The 23,483-nt window shown below is 34.1% G+C and overlaps 3 protein-coding genes and 1 pseudogene across 3 annotated transcripts; all 4 read left to right on the top strand.

The window, feature by feature from the left end:
• Positions 1 to 1,870: 1,870 nt before the first annotated feature.
• On the top strand, positions 1,871 to 2,905 carry LOC110630864 (nicotianamine synthase). The gene has a single exon (XM_021778489.2). It carries the CDS (start codon positions 1,901 to 1,903, stop codon positions 2,759 to 2,761), a length of 861 nt encoding a protein of 286 aa, XP_021634181.1. The 5' UTR covers positions 1,871 to 1,900; the 3' UTR covers positions 2,762 to 2,905.
• Positions 2,906 to 15,286: 12,381 nt separating this feature from the next.
• On the top strand, positions 15,287 to 15,961 carry LOC110600540 (nicotianamine synthase). Its single transcript, XM_021737400.1, has one exon. The coding sequence runs from the start codon at positions 15,287 to 15,289 to the stop codon at positions 15,959 to 15,961; it is 675 nt and encodes a 224-aa protein (XP_021593092.1).
• A 1,978-nt stretch (positions 15,962 to 17,939) lies between these two features.
• On the top strand, positions 17,940 to 18,857 carry LOC110630884 (annotated as a pseudogene).
• LOC122721796 (acetolactate synthase 1, chloroplastic-like) lies at positions 18,656 to 21,042 on the top strand. Its single transcript, XM_043950718.1, has 2 exons — positions 18,656 to 18,806; positions 20,228 to 21,042. Exons 1-2 carry the CDS (start codon positions 18,656 to 18,658, stop codon positions 21,040 to 21,042), a joined length of 966 nt encoding a protein of 321 aa, XP_043806653.1.
• Positions 21,043 to 23,483: the final 2,441 nt, after the last annotated feature.

Here is a 23,483-nt window from a genome sequence, read left to right as displayed (position 1 = left end):
CAAATAATTTATACAAATAAATTTTCTGTTTGTAATCTAAAATCCATTTGTAAATTATTATTAAAATTATAAACAAGTGTTTGTAATACGAATAACTTTTCTATTTGAAAATTCGGTTTTAATATAAATAAATCTTTAATCCGTTTATAATAAAATTATAAATAAAGTTTATAACAACGAATAAGATCCGTTTGTAAATTTAATTATAAATAAAGTTTCATTGTTTACAAACAAGAAATTTACGTTTGTGAATTTTTTTCTTTAAGTAAAAGGTAGTAAAATAAGTAATTTTACTAATACTGAAATATAGATAATTACCTAATTAGATTTTCTTTTTAATTTCGATTGTCATGACTATATGATGTGATATAGGGTACGATAGTAATTCTAAATTCTATAATTTGAGAAGCTATAAATTATAATTGATATGTGAAATTATATTAAAGAATTAATTCTATTGATCCATTTGATAAGACATAATTATAAAATTCAAGACATAATACAGCATCTATGAAAATCATTTTACTCAAAAATTAACTCGATTATTATTTTTTTAATATTTAAAATATTTAGAATTAAACCGACTAAATTCTCATCTCTAATACATGTCCGTATGTCATAAGTTAAAGATCTCAAGAAGTTATATATTTTATTAATATATAATAAGCTTATATCCTAACCACAAATTTTGTAAAAATAAAAAAAAAAATTATAAATATTATTTTATATGGGCGAAAACATTCTGAAATTTGAGATAGCAACTGAGCATCCGGAAAATCACAGAGTATAAAACTAAACTTATTTAATATATTAAATATCAAAATTATTCTAAATTTAATTAATTTTATTTTGAATTATCGTCTTAAATATGATTATTATTACTATAATGAAAATGATGTAGCCATATTTAATAGTACAAAACAAAAAAGCATGCAAGAATTAATCATTAGACTGTATATGTATAGCATGCTCCATGCCTCTTTCCATAATCTTTGACTCCCAATAATGAAGATCAATGTTGTGGACATTAAACACAAGACATCTAGTGTGAAAGGGATCAAATGCTATTTCAGATTTATTTATTACAAATATATGATATTCAAAAACTCTATCCCAAACTTGCCTTTAATCAATTAGTTGATTATTTATGAATTTTATTAAAAAAAATAAATATAAAAAAATATCTTATAATTTTATTAATTTTTACTTCAATATTTATAATTCAATTTATATTAAAATAGTTATTTGTAATATTATAGTATTAATAAATAATAATAATTTTCGGATACCGTTAATAAATATAAATATAAATATGGTATTTGAAATAAATTAATATAAATATGGTATTTGAAATAAATTAAATTATAAATTTTAAAATAAAAAAGAAGGGAAATCACATTATATTTTTTATATAATTTTTTAAAAATATTATTTAATAACTATATTTTATTTTTAGCATTAGTATTTTTTGTTATCATATAAAAATTTTCGTTGCTAATAACTACTATTTTAGTAAGAGTTAAACATCTAGATCGAAATAAAAATAAATGGAACTTTTTTATTCCTTTCAAAAGAAATACTAATTTTAGCTGGTGTCATCCTTTCTCATCTATTTTCTTTCCAAGTCAAATCATTTTGAAGATTTTTTTCTAACACAGCCTCCATAAAAAAAACTTTCATATAATTTGTTTTGTATATTTTGTTAAATATAGCTAAAAGAATTGCTATCATATTAGAGTTAAGGCATGGAACATCCCTCTTCTTTTTTAGACAATGGAGATTACTTCCTCATATTCCTTTGCTAACTCTATAAATACTTGTATAGCGAGACCTTTCCTACTACAACACCCTCCAATTCCACAGCTCAAAATTCACCTCACCACCAAATTACCAAACAACAATGGCTTCCCTCCAAAACTCCAACGTCGAAGCCCAAATCTCAACAGAGCTACAGCTCATAGCTCGCATCACTCAAATCCATTGCAGCATATCCAAACTCGACTCTTTAAGGCCTTCCAAGCAAGTCAATACCCTTTTCTCTCGCCTTGTGAAACTATGTATCCCCTCATCTTCCATAGACATTCGCTCGTTGTCCCCAGAAGTGCAAGAAATGAGAAACAGTCTCATCGTTCTGTGTGGCAGAGCTGAAGGTCTGTTAGAGCTTGAATTTGCAATATTCTTGAACAAAATACCTCAGCCTTTAGACAACCTTGATCTTTTTCCTTACTATGAAAACTATGTTAAGCTAGCCAACTTGGAGTATAGGATTCTTGGTGAGAATGGAGTGGTGCAACCGAAGAAGGTAGCCTTTGTGGGATCTGGTCCAATGCCTCTTACCTCTCTTGTAATGGCTACCCATCATTTGAAATCTACACACTTTGATAATTTTGATATTGATAAGACGGCTAATGATATGGCTCGTGGAATCGTGGCTTCTGATGGTGAACTTGAGAAGAGAATGAAATTTGAAATGTGTGATGTAATGGAACTGAGGGAGAAGCTGGGAGAATATGATTGTATATTCTTGGCAGCTTTGGTAGGGATGAGCAAAGAAGAGAAAGTGAAGATTATTGGACATATAAGAAAGTACATGAAGGAAGGAGGGATTTTGCTGGTGAGAAGTGCAAATGGGGCTAGAGCATTTCTTTACCCTGTAGTTGAAGAGCATGACTTGGTTGGATTTGAGGTGCTATCCATCTTTCACCCAACTAATGATGTCATTAACTCTATTGTTCTTGCGCGTAAGCCAATTGCATTTTGAAGATTTAGAATAGGAGCCTAGCTCTTATATTAAATCCATGATACTGGGGTTGTTTTCAAGATTGTGAGTTTTTAAATTTGATCCTACTTAGAGCCAATTATACCAAAAAAAGAAATATTTTTCTGCTTGAATTTCCTTCTGCCACTTTTATAATAACTAGGCTAGAGGGCTTCTTCATACTTTCTCTAGTTGTTCAATAATATGCAGAATTATGTGTTTTCTTTTATCAGAGTATTGGATATTTGTATTTTTATACCAGTTGTAGTACATTAAGTAATGCTGATTATGAATTTGAATTTGGTAATTATAAAGCTATGAAATGCATTTTTATTTTGAGCAGGAGATTAAGGAAGAATTTGAGAAATTTTAAGATTCAAATAGTATAAATTATTTTGAGGAAGCGGGGAAAATTATTTTTGGAATAAGATTGAGTTAAATACTTCTTGACACTGTAACTATCAAACGCTCTATTCGATATTCATAGTGTTGAAGATATTGAATCCAACGCACAACCCACCTCACCTCACGTAGATTGGTGGAGTTAAGCTAACTTGTTCAACATTAAAAAAATCGAACAAGACGACAAGAACAAAGCCTGTCATCATGAGGTGTCATCTTGAGGTGTATAGTTGTTGAGGTGTGGAGTCGATCGATGGGGGATCGATAGTAATACTGTCGAACATAGTCGGACTCTTGGACTCTTGCATGTAGGTGTCTTAGTTTGCATGCAACGCCTATACCCTACCTCCCTTATAAATCCTACACCACCATGGCTTAAAAGGCAAAGCAATCCACCCAACGGATAAAAAAAAAATTAAAAAAAAAACTTATTTCTCATTAAAACTTATTTCTCATTTCCCTTCTTCATCTACTTCAAATTTTTGTGGATTAACTTTCTCATTTTCCTTCTGCTTCAAATTTATGTGGTTTCCCATTCTTTGAAACATGTATGTTTATATTTATTATTTTATTTATACTTATATTTTTTATTTTTATTTTAGATGTGTACAAATATGTATGTTAATTTTATCTTTATTTTTAGACAAATTTTTATATAAGTCATTTAGTGTAACAATAAAACGTTTAATATAATTTAGATAGAAAAAATTTAATAATTATGATTTAATATAGCAGTAAATTTTAAATTAAATTTTGTTTAGTTTTTTATTCGGTTGGTTAATTATTATTATTATTATTATTATTATTTTTCATAAATTTTTGTATAAATCACTTATTGTAGTAAGAAAATATTTATTGTTATTTAAATAAAAAAATTAATAATTGTGATTTAGTGTTGTAGTAAATTTTTAAATTTAATTCTTATGATTTTTTTCTTATTTAGTTGGTTAATTTCTATCATTATTTTAAATTTTTGATAAATTTCTATAGAGTTAAAATAATCTACTTTTGATTTGTTTACATTATGCACAGTAATTTTTTATTAATTAAAACATAACATTTTAAAATTGCTCTAAATGTATTTAACTATTATTTATAGTATTAGAAACTAACGGAATTATTATATCACTTACCATGTCAATGTTATGTCACCATGGCTATCAGTAAATGTAATGACTCAAAAACCATATTGTTATCGGTGCTAAAGTTCAAATCGATTTAAGGTTGTCGGAACATATAGCAAGTCTATTATACATTCTATTATATCTGATACAATCCCTACATGATTTTAAAAAACATACATACTATATTATCATAACATAAACCAAATTTGTGATGTGAATACATCCATAGTATAAAATATAAACTTATACTAGAACCTCATAAAATACTCCAATATAATTATAATTATATACCATAGTTTGATTCGATATAAACATGAAATTTAAAACTTTTACATATTAAGATCATTATCAAAGGAGATCATAAAAGAAAATTTGGTCAAAGCACAATACCAGTCTATAACGTTAATTCATGTCCACACTAACTCTGATTCTCAAACCTTGGATTAGAAGAGAGAGATAAGCTATTGAAGCCTAGTGGAGTAGAAACAAGGTATAAAGTAGTTTAATAAAATATATGCTCTATGTATGCGTCATATATAACACAGATAAATCGCAACAAGATGGACTTGTCACTAGTAACACTCTATAAAATTTCAATATTGCTCGGCCCACAAAGGGTGCTCCCCAGAATTTCGTATTTAATATAGTATACCCATACTGCTAAGGCATAGAATAGGTACCCTGGTTTTTCTCTTATATAATGTTAGGGGCGTAGAATGTGTCTCGACCTAGACTTTCATATCCGTCATACATAACATATCATATCATGCTCGAGAGCTAGTGGGTCATCCAACATCCATCCATAACAACAGTTAGATATACAATGCATCATATTCGTGAATTTAATACAGAACAACCTATTCAGATATACATGCATTTGTGATACATGAGTATACTTAAAACGTTTGATTCAATTAAAATAAGAGTTTAATTTAGTTTTATTCACTTATGGTGGATACCAATCTCTCTTTAAAGTAGTCATCTCACTGCTGGCTCTACGGTCTCTCAAGTTTGATCCTAAATAGATGGACTTATATGATGGATCAAACATAACTTTTACAGTTTTTAAAACTATTCCAAGATATCCCTAAAAGCGTATAAGAAAACACGTATAAAATAGTCTTGAAACGGCTAAACATGAGACTTTAGGTGACAGGTTCGATGGCCTAAAGTCCCTCATAGACCCAAAAGTCTTAATTTTCATAAGCAGGTTAGGCTGCCTAAAGTGGTAGCCTTTACGGGCAAGTTCAGCGGCCTTTACGGGCAAGTTCAACGGCCGAACTTGAATTCTTCTACAAATACAGAATCCGATTTTGCTTTCTGCCACAGCCCAAACCTCACCTAACTATGCAAGCAAAAGCTGGATTTCATATTTTATCATCTCAGAAAACTTAAGACCACACAAAACCATAATAAATTTCAACATACATTAACAAAATTAAGAATTCGCCCAAACAAGCAAACCTTGAACTTAAATCCTTACTTGGGCGTCAGAGTGGCTACCGTAGGTGCTAACCACCTCACGTTTTCTGTCTTGCAGGTGGACCAGTCACAACACAGTTCCATTGGACCAATCACAATACAGCTCCATTCCAGCCACGTCATCAATTTATTTTCAGCAACATCAAATGGTATTTTAGAAAGTTATATAAAAATAACATAGCGATAGTAGTTGATAAGCAAATAATAATTTTAACTGGTGATAAGATAAAAAAATATAAAATTATAAAATTTATTATGTGAAAATTATAATTCATAGATTTATAGAATAAAAATATCTTTTTACTTTTAAAAAAATTATATTTATTTTATATTTTAAAAAATATTAGCAATAATTTTTGTTGTTGCGGTAAATAAATTTAGATTTTTTTTAAAGAAAATCTATATTATTACTAATAGTATGGTCAAATTATTTGATATTTTGTTAAATTAGGGTCAGATTTAATTCATCTCAAATGCTAATTTAAATGAGAGGAGAGCCTAAAACTCTTATAAGTAACACATTATTCTTATTCCAAACCGATGTGAGATTCAATAAACCCCTCACGCGTAGGACTACTCTAGAGCATGAAATATTTACAGAGGGCCTAATGTCGATGGGAGACTCTAATACTATATTAAATTTGGGTCAGATCTAATTCAACCTACAAGATAGTTCAAAAGGGAGCAGTATCTAAGATCTTTTAAGGGGCACATTGTTAAATTTGGGTCAGGCCTAACTCACCCTAAAAGCTAGCTCACGGGGGAGAATTGCCTATGGCTCATATAAGGGGCACATTACCCCTTTCCACAATCGATGTGGGATTCAACACACCCCCACGTCCATAATTTTACTGGTGGGTGGCATACTTATAAGAGGCCCAACATCGGATGGGACAGCTCTTCTGGTCACTATGGACTGCACTTTTCTTGAAGACGAATATTTTTTCTCCTCACCAATTGGCAATGAGGGGGAGAATACAACAGAACCACCACTTTCAAGTTGGCTTAGCTATCCTCAGGGAGAGTAAGAAAATCCTCAAGGGAGTCAGAGACTGTCCATCCACTTTTCCTTCCTGAGTCTACACCAGAACTTGGAGACATTGATCATCTAGTACAGTCCTCAATCTCAACGCCACAACCAGAGCCTGCAACCGTAGAATATCCTGAGAAATACACCACTGAGGTATATGAATCTAAACCCTCTCCTTCCTCTAATAACTTTACCACTGAACCCATCTCCCTTGAGTCTCCTGAAACAGGCCACTATGTACTATCCCCTTGGAGTAATAGAGGAGTTTCACCCAGGAGATATGATCCAGAATTCGAGACAGCCAGATCTAAGTATCATATGGCAAATATTACTAGAGGAGAGAATCTATCACCTTAGTTTATCACACTACAGAAAAATATTTGCTTAGAATGGATACCAAAGGATGCCATAAAGGCCCAGAAGGACAAAAGATGGATTGAAGCAATGGATATCGAGATGGATGCCTTGGAGAAAAATAAAATCTGGGAGAAATGCTGGCTACCCAAGGGAAAACGACCAGTGGGATGCAAATGGGTGTTTACTATAAAGTATAAACCGAATGGAACGGTGGATAGATATAAAGCACGACTGGTAGCAAAAGGATACACTCAGGCCTATGGATTCGACTACTCCAAAACGTTCTCTCCAGTACCAAAAATTGATACAATATGGGTCCTATTCTCTCTTGCTGCAAACCTAGACTGGCCACTTCACCAATTTGATGTGAAGAATGCTTTCCTACACAGTAACCTGAAAGAGGAAGTTTACATGGATACTCCACCAGGGTTCACAAGCGGATATAAACGGGGAGAAGTGTGTCGATTAAGGCGAGCCTTGTATGGGTTGAAATAGTCTCCTAGAGCATGGTTTGGGAGATTTACCTAAGCAATAAAGAAATATGGATATCAGCAGAGCAACTCCGATCACACCCTGTTCTTGAAGAGACGAGGAAGAAAAATCACATGTTTGATTATATACGTGGACAACATGATTATAACAGGAGACGATGTGGACAAGATTAAACGGCTGAGGAACAACTTATTCCAAGAATTTGAGATGAAAGACTTGGGGGGTTAAAATGCTTCCTTGGAATTGAAGTTCTCAGGTCAGACCATGGAATCCTGATATCACAGAGAAAATACATCCTTGATCTGTTAGCCAAAACAGGAATGATAGACTGCAAGCCGGTTGATACTCCAGTAATGGTTAATCATGAGTTGAGCAAAGATTTAGAAGAAGGACCAGCAGATAGGGGGAGGTACCAGAGATTGGTAGGAAAGCTGATTTACTTATCACACACCAGACCAGACGTGGCGTATGCTATGAGTTTAGTAAGTCAGTTCATGCACGATCCAAAACAAGACCATATGGAGGCAGTATTGAGGATCGTTCGATATCTAAAATGAATAGATGGGATGGGCATGTTGTTCAAGAAGAATGGTCATCTCAGTATCAGTGGATATACGAATGCTGATTGGGCAGGAGACCGTACCGACAGACGATCCACTTCAAGATATTTTACCTTCGTTGGAGGTAATTTGGTGACATGGAAAAGTAAGAAGTAAAAGGTGGTGGCACTGTCGAGTGCTGAAACAGAATTCAGGAGAATAGCAAAAGGACTTGCAGAGCTACTATGGATCAGAAAGTTGATGTTTGAACTTGGATTTCTATCAGGGGACGTAGCTGAACTTCGTTGTGACAACAAGGCAGCAATCAACATTTCTGAAAATCCTGTTCAACATGATTGAACAATATATGTTAAAATAGACCGACATTTCATCAAGGAAAAGTTGGACAATGGTTTGATATCATTACCATTTGTTCGATCGGAAGATCAATGGGCAGACGTCCTAACTAAAGCATGTTAGTTATTAAACTTGTTTTGTTTATTTTATTTGCTGTCATAAGCTTCTGCTAAAAAATTACAGCAGTAAGCATTTAGTTTTATTTGTTTGTTATTTCTCCATAATGTTAGGATTAGTTTGTTATGAGGTTGAACTAGTTTTTAGGAAGTGGAATTAGTGGAAATAGTGATAGCTGAATTATAGCAGAACCTGTTTTGTTTTTCTATTATATAAATAAAATGGTGTCAGTTGCATTGGTGTAACACACCACAAAAAGATTAAAAATATTGAGAGTCTTTGCTTGTTCTTAGTCTTTGCTTGTTCTTTATTTCTGTTATTGCTAACAGTTAGTATCAGAGCCACAAGATCAAGGCCTGATTTTCGTTAATGTCTCATTTAGAAATTGAGCGGTCAAGAAGAGAGCAAAGAGAAAGAGAACAAAAACAAAAAGAGGAAATGAGTGATACTGGAGGTGGTACCTCGAATGAAGTAAGTGTGAGGATTCAAGAGAAGGAAGGGTCAGTCACGCTTAAATACCCAATGCTGACCAGAAGTAATTATGCAGCTTGGGCAATTAAGATGGAAGTTTTCATGATGGCACAAGGTGTTTGGGAAGCAATCGAAACACCTGAAATTGTAGATAGCCGCAGAGATAAGATGGCTTTGGCAGCCATTTATCAAAGCATAAGTGAAGATGTACTGCTACAGCTGGGAGCCAGGAAAACTGCCAAGGAGGCATGGAACATGTTGAAAAACATGAATCTCGGTGCAGAAAAGGTGAAGGAGGTTCGAACGCAGACTCTCTGGCGTGAATTTGATGATCTCAAAATGGGTGACTCAGAAAGTGTTGATGAGTATTCTAGGAAACTCACTATCATTGTTAACAAATTAAGTGGCCTCGGAAATACTGTGGAGGACGTTAAAGTGGTAAAAAAACTTCTGCGATCTACCTTTGCAAAATTTCTTCAAATTACCTCTACAATTGAGGAGTTTAGTGATCTCAATTCGAAAACTGTCGATGAGATCATTAGATCCCTCAAAGCACATGAAGAAAGGTTCCAAGGTTTTGGAGATAAGGATGAGACTGTTCTTTTCACTCGTGCAGAATGGAAGGCACGAGAGAACTCAAATTCCTCGAAGAAAGAAGTGAGGGATCAAGGCAGTTTGCGAGGTGGCAGGGGTAGGGGTCGTGGAAGAGGAAGAGGCTGAGGAAGAAGTGAGTCATACCAAGGAGCTGAAGGAGGGTCACAAACTCAGAAGAAAAAGTTTGATAAAAGTAAAATCAAATGCTACAGTTGTAAACAAATGGGGCACTTCGCATCGGAGTGTTCTAACAAGACTGAACAACTGAACCTAGCGGAAAAACAGAAGGATGAGGAGTCTTCACTGCTGATGATAGAAACGTGTGAAGTGCAAAACACATATGATGGACAAGCTGAGTTTGTGATGTTGAATGAAACGATCGTACCTCCACCTTCAAATACTGGAGCCGAAAATTCCTGGTTTTTGGATACAAGAGCGAGCAATCATATGTCTGGAGAAAGGAAGATGTTTCATGAGCTCGACACATCGATTGTGGGAAAGGTACGCTTTGGAGATAATTCTGTAATAGAAATCTGTGGTCGAGGGATAGTGCTCTTTAAATGTAAAACTAATGAGCACTTGATCTTGTCACAAGTCTATTACATACCCAAACTTAAAAGCAATATAATAAGTTTGGGTCAGCTGGATGAGAGTGGAAATAAGGTAGTTATTGAAAATGGTATAATGAAAGTTTATGATAAAGCCCGGAGCTTAATTATCATGGTGAACAGGCAATCTAACAGATTGTATGTAGTGAAGCTGAGTCTTGTAGAGCAGGTGTGTTTAATGGCGAAAATTGAAGATGAAGGATGGCTCTGGCATGCTCGATATGGCCATCTGAATTTCCACTCATTGAGACAATTGACTAACAGAAGATTGGTAGAGGGGTTGCCGAAAATAACCCAAGTTAATCAGTTCTGTGATGGATGTTTAATTGGGAAGTTGCACAAAATTCCTTTTCCACGAACAGCAAATTATCGTGCAAAGGAACCGCTGGACCTCATTCATGGAGATTTGTGTGGACCAATTTTGCCAGTAACATTTGGAGGTAACAGATATTTTTTATTATTGGTGGATGATTTTTCTCGTTTCATGTGGGTGTTCTTTTTGAAGTATAAGAGTGAAACGCTGGTTGTGTTCAAAAAGTTTAAAACCAGTGTTGAGGTAGAAAAGGGCAAGAAGATTAAAAGTTTCAGGACAGATCGAGGAGGATAATTTGTGTCCACTGCCTTCAAAGAATTTTGTGAAAAGGAAGGCTTGAAGAGGTTCCTTACAGCACCATACTCGCCGCAACAAAACGGTGTGGTGGAAAGGCGAAATCAGACAGTTGTGGAAATGGCCAGGTGCATGCTAAAGAGCAAGGAGATGCCCGCAAAATTTTGGGGAGAAGCTGTTAAAACTGCAGTCTACATCTTGAACAGATCAACAACGAAAGCTGTTGAAACAGGTACTCCATATCAAGCTTGGTATGACAAGACACCAAAGGTTTATCACTTTAAAATCTTTGGTTGTCTTGCTCATGTCAAGAATATCACTACACATCTTCCTAAACTTGCTGATAGGAGTATAAAGACAGTCATGTTGGGATATGAAGAGGGTAGCAAAGCCTATAGACTGCTAGATCCATTGAAGAACATAATAATGGTGAGCAAAGACGTGGTGTTTGAAGAGGAGAAGCAGTGGTCTTGGAATAAAGACTCAACTGGCGTTGAAAAAGAAAGTGGAATGTTCACTGTTCATTTTTCAGAAAAACAGAGTAGAATAGAGGAGGAAAACAGCGAACAAATCGAAGTTGATCAAGGTGAAAGACAAACAGAGTCATCATCGTCAACTTCGGCAACGCCAGAAATCACTACATCAGCTTCATCCTCAAGCTCATCAACACCGAAAAAGTTCAGATCTATAGAAGATATTTATAGAGAGCTGAACGAAGCAGAAGAGGTAGCCGTTGGTCTTTGTTTTCTTTCTATAGAAGAACCAACCTCATATGAGGAAGCTTCTAAGAACGAAAACTGGGTAGATGCAATGAAATCAGAAATTTTTTCAATTGAAAAGAATGGTACTTGGGAGCTTGCAGATTTGCCGAAGAAACAAAAGGCAATTGGAATGAAATGGGTTTTTAAGTTAAAAAGAAATCCAGAAGGGAAGATTGTGAAGCACAAGGCGAGACTTGTGGCGAAGGGATATGCACAGCAGTTTGGTGTAGATTATGGCGAAGTCTTTGCACCAGTGGCCAAATTAGAAACAGTACGTCTAATTTTGGCATTTGCAGCAATGAAGAACTGGGAGGTACATCACATGGATGTAAAGACAGCCTTTCTGAATGGCGATTTAAAAGAGGAGGTGTATGTTGTTCAGCCAGAAGGGTTCGTTGATAAGGAAAATCCAAACAAGGTATTAAAACTCTATAAAACCTTGTATGGATTAAAATAGGCTCCTAGAGCCTGGAATTTTAAACTTGATCAGAGTTTGCAGTTTCTTGGTTTTATTAGATGTCCATAGGAACATGCACTTTATAAAAGAGTAAATAGAGATGAAATATTGATGGTTGGTACATATGTGAATGATCTAATTATAACTGGCTCAAATAAAAAAGTTATAACTCAATTTAAGAAGGAAATGCAGAAGCAATTCGAGATGAGTGACCTCGGATTATTGAGCTATTATTTGGGCATAAAAGTACGTCAGAATAGTGATTCAATCACTCTATGTCAGGCTGGTTATGCAAAGAAAATACTGGAGAAGCTAGGATTGGGGGAGTGTAATTCTTGTTCAATTCCCATGGAGCCGAAAGTGAAGATGAGCAAGCATGGGAATGGAGAACCTGAAGTTGATAAAACTCTCTATAGAAGTGTGATTGGAAGTCTACGCTATCTGGTTAATACACGGCCTGATATAGCCTACTCTGTTGGAGTTGTGAGTAGATACATGGAGGCACCTACAACCTCACATCTTGCAGCAGTAAAGCAGATTTTGAGGTATATTAAAGGTACTCTGAATTTTGGTTGTATCTATAGCAAGAAACTGTCAAATTTGGAGTTAGTAGGATTTAGTGACAGTGATATAGCCGGAGATATTGATGATCGGAAAAGTACAACTGGTGTATTGTTTTATTTGGGTGAAAATCCTATAACCTGGGTGTCACAGAAGCAGAAGTGGTAGCCTTGTCATCTTGTGAGGCTGAATACATAGCTGCCACGGCTGGTACTTGTCAAGGAGTTTGGTTGAGCATAATTTTAAGAGATATTAGTCAACAACAGGTGAAACCGAAGCTTAATGTAGATAATAAATCGGCAATAGCGTTGGCTAAAAATCCAGTCTATCACGATCGAAGTAAGCACATCGATACCAAGTTCCATTTTATCCGTCAATGTGTTCAATCTGAAGTTATTGAGCTGGAGTATGTAAATACAAATGAACAGTTGGCAGACATTCTGACCAAGCCGTTAGCAAGACAACGGTTCTTGGAGTTGAGGGAGAAAATTAGTTTGAAGAAGATTGAGACAGTATAGCCAACAAGTTTAGGGGAGTGAATGTTAGTTATTAAACTTGTTTTGTTTATTTTATTTGTTGTCATAAGCTTCTGCTAAAAAATTACAGCAGTAAGCATTTAGTTTTATTTGTTTATTATTTCTCCATAATGTTAGGATTAGTTTGTTATGAGGTTGAACTAGTTTTTAGGAAGTGGAATTAGTAGAAGTAGTGATAGCTGAATTATAGCAGAACCTGTTTTGTTTTTCTATTATATAAAGAAAACGGTGTCAGTTGCATTGGTGTAACACACCACAAAAAGATTGAAAATATTGAGAGTCTTTGCTTGTTCTTAGTCTTTGCTTGTTCTTTATTTCTGTTATTGCTAACAAAGCAGTTCTTAACGAATATTCCATGATGTTTTGGGCAAGTTGAGCATGTTGGATCCACATGAACCAACTTGAGAGGGAGTGTTGGAAAGAATATTCTGTCATAATTGTAATTAGTGAATAATTAACGTTACCATAGTTAGCATAATCCTAACATGATTTTAGGTGATGATTGATAGCATAATTATAGGCATAATTAATCATATTTTGTACTATATAATCCTTGTATCCTATTACACAGAAAGCAAGAAAATGAAAGATACTTTTCTTCATATAATTCTAGACACATTACTCTATCCCAATCGATATGAGATTCAAAATATATTAATATTTATGAAAAATTTGCAAAAATAAAAAGAAAAATATTAATATTATTTTACATGGCCGAAAACATTCTGAAATTTTGAGACAACAGCAACTGAATATCCCCGAAAATCACACTGTATACAACTAAACTTATTTAATATATTCGATATCAAAATTATTCTAAATTTAATTAATTTTATTTTGAATTATCATCTTAAATATGATTATTATTACTATAATGAAAATGATGTAGCCATATTTAATACTACAAAACAAAAAAGCATGCAATAATTAATCATTAGACTGTATATGTATAGCATGCTCCATGCCTCCTTCCATAATCTTTGACTCCCAATAATGAAGATCAATAGTAAGGACTTAAACTATTTTCTGGAATCAAATGTTATTTGGTTACTCAACATTAAACAAAAGACATCTAATGTGAAAGGAATGAAATGTTCTTTGGGGACGGTATTATTTATGAAGGTTTTTGAGATTTGTTTATTACAAGTATATTATATTGAACTCAAGTTTACTAATTTACAAAGTATTAATAACTTATTCAACGATTAAAAAAATTAAAATATCTACCGACACATGAATATATATATCTAATCAGTCAAAATATATGTTATAAATTATGATAGGTTCAGCTTATAAAAATATATTGATGGTTTACTATTGATTAGGTGTTTATATATACACTCTGAAACGAGTATAAATCTTCTTAAGAAAGGAAGAAATAAAAAAAATACATTGTGATTTTATTAGTTTTTCACTTCAAATTTTGTGATTTAATTTGTATCAAAATAGTTATAGGTAATATCGCACTTTTGTGATTTTATTAGTATCGCACTATTAATAAATAACAATAATTTTCAAATATTGTAGAAAATACTAGCATGAAATCATATTACGAATTACTATTTTAGTATAAATTGAACTGAAAAAAAGTAAAACCACATATAAAAAATATTAAGAAAAATAGTTATTAATAATTATATTTTTATTCATATCGTCAATTTTTTTTTATAGCCTCTCATAATTATCATTGTTTTGCTAATTGCACGACTACAAAAGTTTTGAAGATCTAAAATGAAAATAAATGGGTAAGGTACTCTAAGACTTTTTTTATAAACACAATATAATATATTTATATATAGGGCTTCCATTGAAAAGAAAAATTCATATAATAGTGTTTTGTTTTATATATTTTGTTAAATATAGCTAAAAGAATTGCTATCATATATATCACAACAAGATTGCGCAATCATCAGTCAAAAATAAAAAAAAAAATTGCTATCATATGAGAGTTAGGCATGGAACATCCCTCTTCTTGTTTTAACCAATGGATATATAGATTTTCATATTCCTTTGCCAACTCTATAAATACTTGTATGGAGAGGCCTTTCCTTCCACAATACCCTCCAATTCCAAAGCTCAAATTCACCTCACCACCAACTCACCAAACTGCTTCCTTCCAAAACTCCAACGTTGAAGTCCAAATCTCAACGGAGCTACTCGTAGCTCGCATCACCCAAATCCATAACAGCATATCCAAACTCGACTCTTTAAGACCTTCCAAACAAGTCAATACTCTTTTCTCTCACCTTGTAATATTATGTATGTCTACATCTCCCATAGACATTCGCTCATTATCCCCAGAAGTGCAAGAAATGCGAAACAGCCTCATCGTTCTGTGTGGCAGAGCTGAAGGTCTGTTAGAGCTTCAATTTGCAATATTGTTGAACAAAATACGTCAACCTTTAGACAACCTTAATCTTTTTCCTTACTATGGAAACTATGTTAAGCTAGCCAACTTGGTGTACAGGATTCTTAGTGAGAATGGAGTGGTGCAACCGAAGAAGGTAGCCTTTGTAGGATCCAGTCCAATGCCTCTTACCTGTCTTGTAATGGCTACCCGTCATTTGAAATCTACACACTTTGATAATTTTGATATTGATAAGACGGCTAATGATATGGCTCGTGGAATCGTGGCTTCTGATGGTGACATGTTAAAAATGTGCAGTGACGTGTTAAAAATGTGCAAATATGAATTTATTATCCAATAATTTTGGTGTATGTATATTGTCAGTAATTTTTTGAAGCAAAAATAGTAAAAATGTAAATATAATGATAAAATTGTGAATTTTTACAAAATTGAAGTGTTTTCTTCTTTCTCTTTGCAATACTTTCTGCTACCTCCATTGTTCTTTCTCTTTCAAGAAATTCCCCATCTACATCCCTACATAGTATCTCTTCAAATCCCTATCATTTTCTCTTAATTTCCTCATCTCCTGATTGAAACCCTTCAAAATATGCACTCAAAAACTTAAAAAATATTTAGATGTTAAAAATGGAGCCAAACACCAGACCTCACAAAAGCTCTGTAAAAATACCTACGATTCAAAACTAGCATACTTTTTCATCTCACCGATCCACCTTTGCCAATTAATATCCATTATTCGCCATCTCCTTGTTCCAACTTTTATTTAACTCTCTGTTGCTTCAAACTCTGGTTGCTTTTTTCGAGTCACCTATTAGCATACTGGTTTCTTCAGGAATTAAAAAATATGTATTTTTTTAATTCATTTTATATTTAATTTTTTATTTCCACATCATTATTTTTTAAGGTTTCGCTCTCTCTTTGATGCGTGAATTCACACGTTTTTGCTTGCTGATAAAATTCACTTAATTTCATTTTTTATAAATTAAAATATGAAATGAGACGATTAAAAGATGAGGACACCACAAAATTTCCCTAATAACTTACAAATATGTAATTAACCTTATATTTTTATTTAATTTTAGTTACCTTCGACTATAAAATAGATATTTTTTATAATAAATTTAGTTCATTGATATCCAAATATATCTATCGATATAAAACTGATTAGACTACATCAGTAACCGTACCTAATAATGTTTGGTTAAGATGAAACAATAGAAACGAAAAGTTAAAAATCGAAAACTCTTATTGAAATTTTTGAAAAATTGAAAAGTATTTTCAAAACAGTTAAGAAAATACTATTTATAATAGAAAATCCTAATATAAAAAATTATAAAAAAAATTAAAATACAAAATTAATCCTTAAACGGTGAAATTTTTGTCTCAAACTTGTGATAGTCCTACGGCCTTCATAATACTTTTAAAAGTCATGCGTCTCGAAATTTTCATTCTGAAAAGCTATTGTGCATTTTTATCAAACATTAACAATAAAAATTAGACCCAATCCAAGTCTATTGTAAATTTTAAAGATAATTGCTCCGTATCACCTATATATGTAGGTTAAATATTTTCTCTCAATTTTTTTAGTGCTCTTGTTATTATTTTTTTTATACAATGACCTCAGTACTATTTCTAATGTTAAAATAGTAATATATATTGAAAATAATTAATTTAACATATAAAGATTTTGAAAGTCCAATTCAAAAAAAAAAAGATTTTGAAAGTAGGTAAAAAATTTGGAGTAATAGTGAGGATACCTGCGAAAGTTATACAAATATTCTATCTGAATCCCAACCAGTATAATATATTTAATACTCAAATTCATCTTAAAATCGATTAAAAATTAATTCAAGTTACTAAAAATCATAAAAAAAAAAAAAAGAATTGATTATTAGATTGTATACAAATGGCATGCTCCATGCCTAAGGATCTTTGACTATCAATAATGAAGTTTGTGTGAACATGGACCATTTCTGGGATTATGCTATTTGGTTACTTCTTAATATTTCCTTAGTAATTAAATACACCACATCTAGTATGAAAGGAATCAAGTGTTATTTCATTTATATATATATATATATATAAAGAAAAAACCTTTTTTTTTCTTTAATTTTAGGAAGCTTTTAATTTTTATTTATTTATTATAAATATATATAAAAAAAAAAAAGAATTGCTATTACATTGGAGTCCAAAGCATGAAACATCCCTCTTTTTATTTTAAACAATGGATATATGGATCTTCGTGTTCCTTCGCAAACCCTATAAATACTTGTATAGCAAGGCCTTTCTTTCAACAGCACCCTCCAATTCCAAAGCACAACTTAACCTCACCACCAAATCAGCAGACAACAATGGCTTCTCTCCAAAACTCAAACTTCGAAGCCCAAATTTCAACAGAGCTACTCATAGCTCGCATCACTGAAATCCATTGCCGCATATCAAAACTCGACTCTTTAAGGCCTTCCAAGCAAGTCAATACCCTTTTCTCTCACCTTGTGAAACTATGTATCCCTCCATATTCCATAGACATTCGCTCGTTATCCCCAGAAGTCCAAGAAATGCGAAACAACCTCATCGTTCTCTGTGGCAAAGCTGAAGGTTTGTTAGAGCTTGAATTTGCAACATTCTTGAACAAAATACCTCAACCTTTAAACAACCTTGATCTCTTTCCTTATTATGGAAACTATGTCAAGCTAGCCAACTTGGAGTATATGATTCTTAGTGAGAATGGGATGGTGCAACCCAAGAAGGTAGCCTTTGTGGGATCTGGTCCAATGCCTCTTACCTCTCTTGTAATGGCTACCCATCATTTGAAATCTACTCACTTTGATAATTTTGACCTTGATGAGATGGCTAATGATGTGGCTCGCCGAATGGTGGCGTCTGATGGTGAACTTGAGAAAAGAATGAAATTTGAAAGTGTGATATAATGGAAATGAGGGAAAAACTAGGAGAATATGATTGTATATTCTTGGCAGCTTTGGTAGGGATGAGCAAAGAAGAGAAAGTGAAGATTCTTGGACATATAAGAAAGTAAATGAAGGAAGGAGGGATTTTACTGGTGAGAAGTGCGAATGGGGCTAGAGCATTTCTTTACCCTGTGGTTGAAGAGCATGACTTGGTTGGATTTGAGGTTCTATCCATCTTTCATCCAACTAATGATGTGATCAACTCTATTGTACTTGCTCGTAAGCCAATTGCATTTTGAAGATTTGGAATGGAGCCTAGCTCTTCTATTAGATCAATGGTACTGAAGTTGTTTTTAAAACTATGAGTTTTTAAGTTGGATCTTACTTAGAGTCAATTATACTAAAAAAAAAATTGTATTTCTACTTAAATTTCTTCCTGCCACTGCCACTGTATAATAACTGGCTAACTAGAGAGTTTCTCCATACATTCTCTAGTTTTTAAATAATATGCCGAATAATGTGTTTTCTTTTCTATATTTGTATTTTTATATTACTAGTATTACATTTTAATGCTAATTATAAATTTAAATTTGATAATTATAAACTTATGGAATGCATTTTTATTTACAGTAGGAGATTAAGAATTTGAGAAATTTTAAGATTTAAGGTATTTGATATAAATTATTTAGAATTGAGGGAGAGGAAAAAATTATTTTCGGAACAAGGTGAGTCAAACACCTCTTTGATATTATGATTATTAAACGCTCTGGTCGACGTTCATAGTGTCAGAAGATGGTGGGTCTGAATACAATATCCATTCTATGTAGATGGGTGAGGTTGAGCTGGCTTGTTCGACACTTTTCCTGTTACCTTAGGGTTCAGAAACTCATTGCATCGTGTAATCAGAGGAGTAATCAAGGGGCAAGGAGGTTTTCATAATTTTTTAATTATATATGATAATTTATTTTTTTAATAATTAGTCTCCTAGCTCCTTCAACAACTTATAAAATATTTTTAATAAATATAATAAATTTTAAATTTTCATTAATTAATCCCTTAAATTTTTAAAATTGAAGCATAAAAATAATTGTTTGTTACCAAATCAATACAAAAGTTTATCTAAATATTATTTTGAAATTTTTATATTTATAAATGAAAATTCAATTGATAATTTATTTTTAAAATTTAATGAAACTCAATGTCATAACAAAATATCATATAATTTTATATTAATTTTCTCTCTATTCAAATTTAAAAAAATTATATTATTTATATATGTATAACTATTAAAAAAATAAATAATCTTATTTCCCTCACAAATTTTAGATTTATTAATTTAGATTATTTATTTTTTATGATATGTTTACTTTATATTTTACTTATTTTTAATTTTTATGTGATTTTATTTCTTTTAAAAATTTTAAATTTATTAATTTAGATTATTTATTTTTAGGGTAAACTGTAATTTAGTCCCTCTGATTTAGTGAAATGCAACCTTTTGTCCCTCTGTTTTAAAAAATCTTCAATTTAGTCTCTGTGATTTTTAAAAACTATGACATTAGTCCCTCCCGTTAGATTTTCAGTTAAATCACTGTTAATTTTAGTTAAAAAGACTAAAATACCCATTCTCTCTCCTTCCCCCTCCGATCTTCTTCTTCTTCTTCTTCTTCTTCTTCTTCTCTTTGATGTCCTTATTGAAGCCTTGGGGAAGAACAAGCAGCCACACGTTGCACTCTGTGCTGATCTGAAGATTGCTCTGAAAGGTTTGAATAGGTTGCTGGAGAAGAAGGGAGCTAAGTCCCTGCTCGATTTCTCTGCTTGGAGAGACGAAATCAATGAACAGAAAGCAAAATACCCATTAAGCTATAAAAATTTAGGAGAAGCAATTCCTCCACAATATGCAATTCAAGTTCTGGATGAATTAACTGATGGTAATGCTGTTATAAGCATAGGTGTTGGGCAACACCAAATGTGGTCTGCACAATTTTACAAGTACAAAAAGTCTCGTCAGTGGCTAACATCTGGTGGTCTAGGAGCTATGGGTTTTGGCTTGCCTGCTGCTATGGGGGCTGCAATTGCAAGACCAAATGCTCTAGTGGTAGACATCGACGGCGATGGAACCTTCATCATGAATGTCCAAGAATTGGCGACGATAAGAACAGAGAACCTGCCTGTGAAGATCTTGTTACTGAACAATCAACATCTGGGTATGGTTGTTCAATGGGAGGACAGATTCTATCATTCCAACAGAGCACATACATATTTAGGGAACCCATCAAAAGAAGAAGAGATTTTCCCAGACATGTTGAAGTTTGCTGAGGCATGCGATATTCCAGCTGCGAGAGTGACAAAGAGATGTGAGCTTAGAGAGGCTATGAAGAAAATGTTGGAGATTCCAGGACCTTATTTGCTTGATGTGATTGTCCCACATCAGGAACATGTCTTGCCAATGATCCCAAGTGGTCTTTCTTTTAAGGATGCTATTACTAAAGGTGATGGAAGAGCCCAGAATTGATGAATTTTGTGCTTGTAAAATTAAGGAGTTAAAAGAATGTATAGGTTGTATAGGTTGAATGTGATGATCTGAGATCCAATAGAATAGGGTTTTATAAGGGTTTTTGTATTGAAGAATAAACTTAAAAAACTTATGCTACTTGGGGAGGAAGCTCCCCTTTTATCCATTTCGCTTTGCTTACTGGTGACATGTAAAGGCCTCTCCGTGATTGGGACACGCGTCTCTGACATACAGATTCGGGTGTACGAGGGTATCAGCCGCCTGCTCCATGCGTAACGGCCTCTGATTCTCCTCGTGCGTACGTTCGAGCGGATCTGCCAGGCTGTCTGAGTAGGGCTCTGGACACTGGGCTGGGCCGAGAGTTGGGCCGGACGCTGGGCCCAAGAGGAGAGGACCTGCTTCGCGTGGGCTGGACCGACCTGAGTGAAGAAGCTTGATCGAGCCCGGCCTTGAAGGATGAATGAGTTGGGCCTTTGGCTGTGGTCAAGGCCCAGGACCGGGGTAAAGAAATCCAGTGGTCATCAATTGCCCCTTCACCTTCTCGGTAGTTATTGCTTTCAACTGCCGAGGGGGGGAATATCAAGAACCATTATGACCGCGTCTGTTCGTGTTCAGATGCCTTCATAACATCCTTTCATCTTTCTGTCGTTGCGCAGTTTTTGAATCTTATCTGCTTTTTCCCCTTTCTGGCTTTTCTCTATTCTCCGTGTCCTCTGTTACCTTTGCTTTCTTGTCGTCATTATCTGGACATGTCCTTTCTTTCCTTTCCCATGAACATCTGTCATTGCTAGCTTAGAGTCTAATATAACTCTATCTTGTGCTAGGGCCTCAGACTTCCGGGTATATATCAACGCCAGCTTTTCTTCATTCTCGAACCCTCTGTTGGAGTAAGGGATTCTTCCGTTTCCAGTTTTCTGTCTGCTTCCTTCTTCCGACGAGATTGTCCTGTTTTATCTGCGAAGGATCCATTTGACGCCTTCTTCAAATGGCTGGAGGTGAGCTTGAGTTTGTATTGCTTTGTTACTCCATAGATTTGCTTTAATCTTGCCTTTATCATCTTGATAGAAAATTGTTCTGACTTGTCTCTGTTTTGAAACTTTTTGCAGTACCTGAGATAAAAATGGGTCAGCTCAAAATTTTTGAAAATTTGAGGTTACCTCTAAGGAGTCTGAGCGTTGTTTTGGAGGTCCTTCTGGTAGGGAGGTCGACGGTTGAGACCATTCGGCAAGTCGCGGGAACTATTTCACCCAGGTCGTCTGGCCGGCCTCCTCCTTTGCTTGTTGTTCGGATTCCGAAGAGGTTCTGGGGTGTTGAGGGGTTTGCTCTAATTTTACCTTTCTTCGGGAGAGACAAGGAAATTTCCCCGATGCCCCTGTTATCGGCTTTTGATATAAATGGAAGTGGCGAAAATGCTCAACTTATTGTTCCCTTTGGTGTGAAGTACCAGTATTATGCGAGGCTGAGATCTGCTACACTCAGTCAAGCTTCTGGCGATACCTTCGAATGTATGCTCAGCGATCTCCTTGGAGCCGTAACTAGAAAGCCTGTGTTTTCATGGTACATACGGACAAGCTCGGATATTATATCCTGTCCGTATGTATCGTGAATCACATCTGGGCAATCAGGGTGTCGACCTATTATAGGGGAACAGTGAGAAATACTTATGGGAATCAACTTGTTCAATTCCCCTATAATAGCGAGACAGATCTTGGCCTTTTCTGCCAAACTCACATTCCGAGCTGCGAGAGTTCCTCCGAGCTGAAGATTAGAGTAGTGAGGTAGGTGATGACGATGTAATCGTAGATGGTGAAGTATCCGGACATGTAAATCCTTTAAGGATAGTCTTCCATTCTGTAGGCCCGGACATGTAAATCCTTTAAGGATAGTCTTCCATTCTGTAATGTACTTTTCTTTTAATGAAATTCTTGTTTTTCGTTCATACTTGAGCTTGTTCTTTTCTTTGTTGTGGATGGAGTACTGATACTGCTTTCTTCATAGCCTTAACCAACTAAATTTTGTTTTTTCCGAGCTGAACTGACCGTATTCGTGAGCTTTTGCTTTTGATCAATGATCTGAACTCCGGATCTACTTAGCCAACTGAGCTTTCGCGTTACTCTTTCCGAGCTGGACTTACAGACCTGTGAGCTCTGTCTTTACTCGATGGGTTGAGCTTTGAATCTCTTTAGTCAGCTGAGCTCTTAAGTTACGTTTTTCGAACTGGACTGACCGACCTGTGAGCTCTATTTCGGTTTACTTTTTCCGAGCTAGAATGCCGACCTGTGAGCTCTACTTTTATTTCATAAGTTAAACTCTGAGCCCTTAGCTCTGTATGTTTTCGAGGTGCCCTTGTTGCCTCCGATCTCGCAGCATTTGTTCAATAACAATCGAATCAAATCTTATAACTTTTTAAGTGATAAGCAGGTCTGACCTTTATCATGCTT

This window comes from Manihot esculenta, chromosome 14 (genome assembly GCF_001659605.2).
Source record: "Manihot esculenta cultivar AM560-2 chromosome 14, M.esculenta_v8, whole genome shotgun sequence".
In the NCBI taxonomy this organism is placed as follows: domain Eukaryota; kingdom Viridiplantae; phylum Streptophyta; class Magnoliopsida; order Malpighiales; family Euphorbiaceae; genus Manihot; species Manihot esculenta.
Note: the sequence above shows the minus strand (reverse complement) of the source record. Positions and strands in the feature narration are given on the sequence as shown.

Bases quoted from the DNA above. Each gene is read 5' to 3' on its own strand.
- LOC122721796 (XM_043950718.1), top strand. From the start codon at position 18,656: ATGAAGGAAGGAGGGATTTTACTGGTGAGAAGTGCGAATGGGGCTAGA. The intron at 18,807-20,227 runs GTAAGCCAATTG...TCCTTATTGAAG, and splicing joins CAACTCTATTGTACTTGCTC to CCTTGGGGAAGAACAAGCAG.
- LOC110630864 (XM_021778489.2), top strand. From the start codon at position 1,901: ATGGCTTCCCTCCAAAACTCCAACGTCGAAGCCCAAATCTCAACAGAG.
- LOC110600540 (XM_021737400.1), top strand. From the start codon at position 15,287: ATGGAGAGGCCTTTCCTTCCACAATACCCTCCAATTCCAAAGCTCAAA.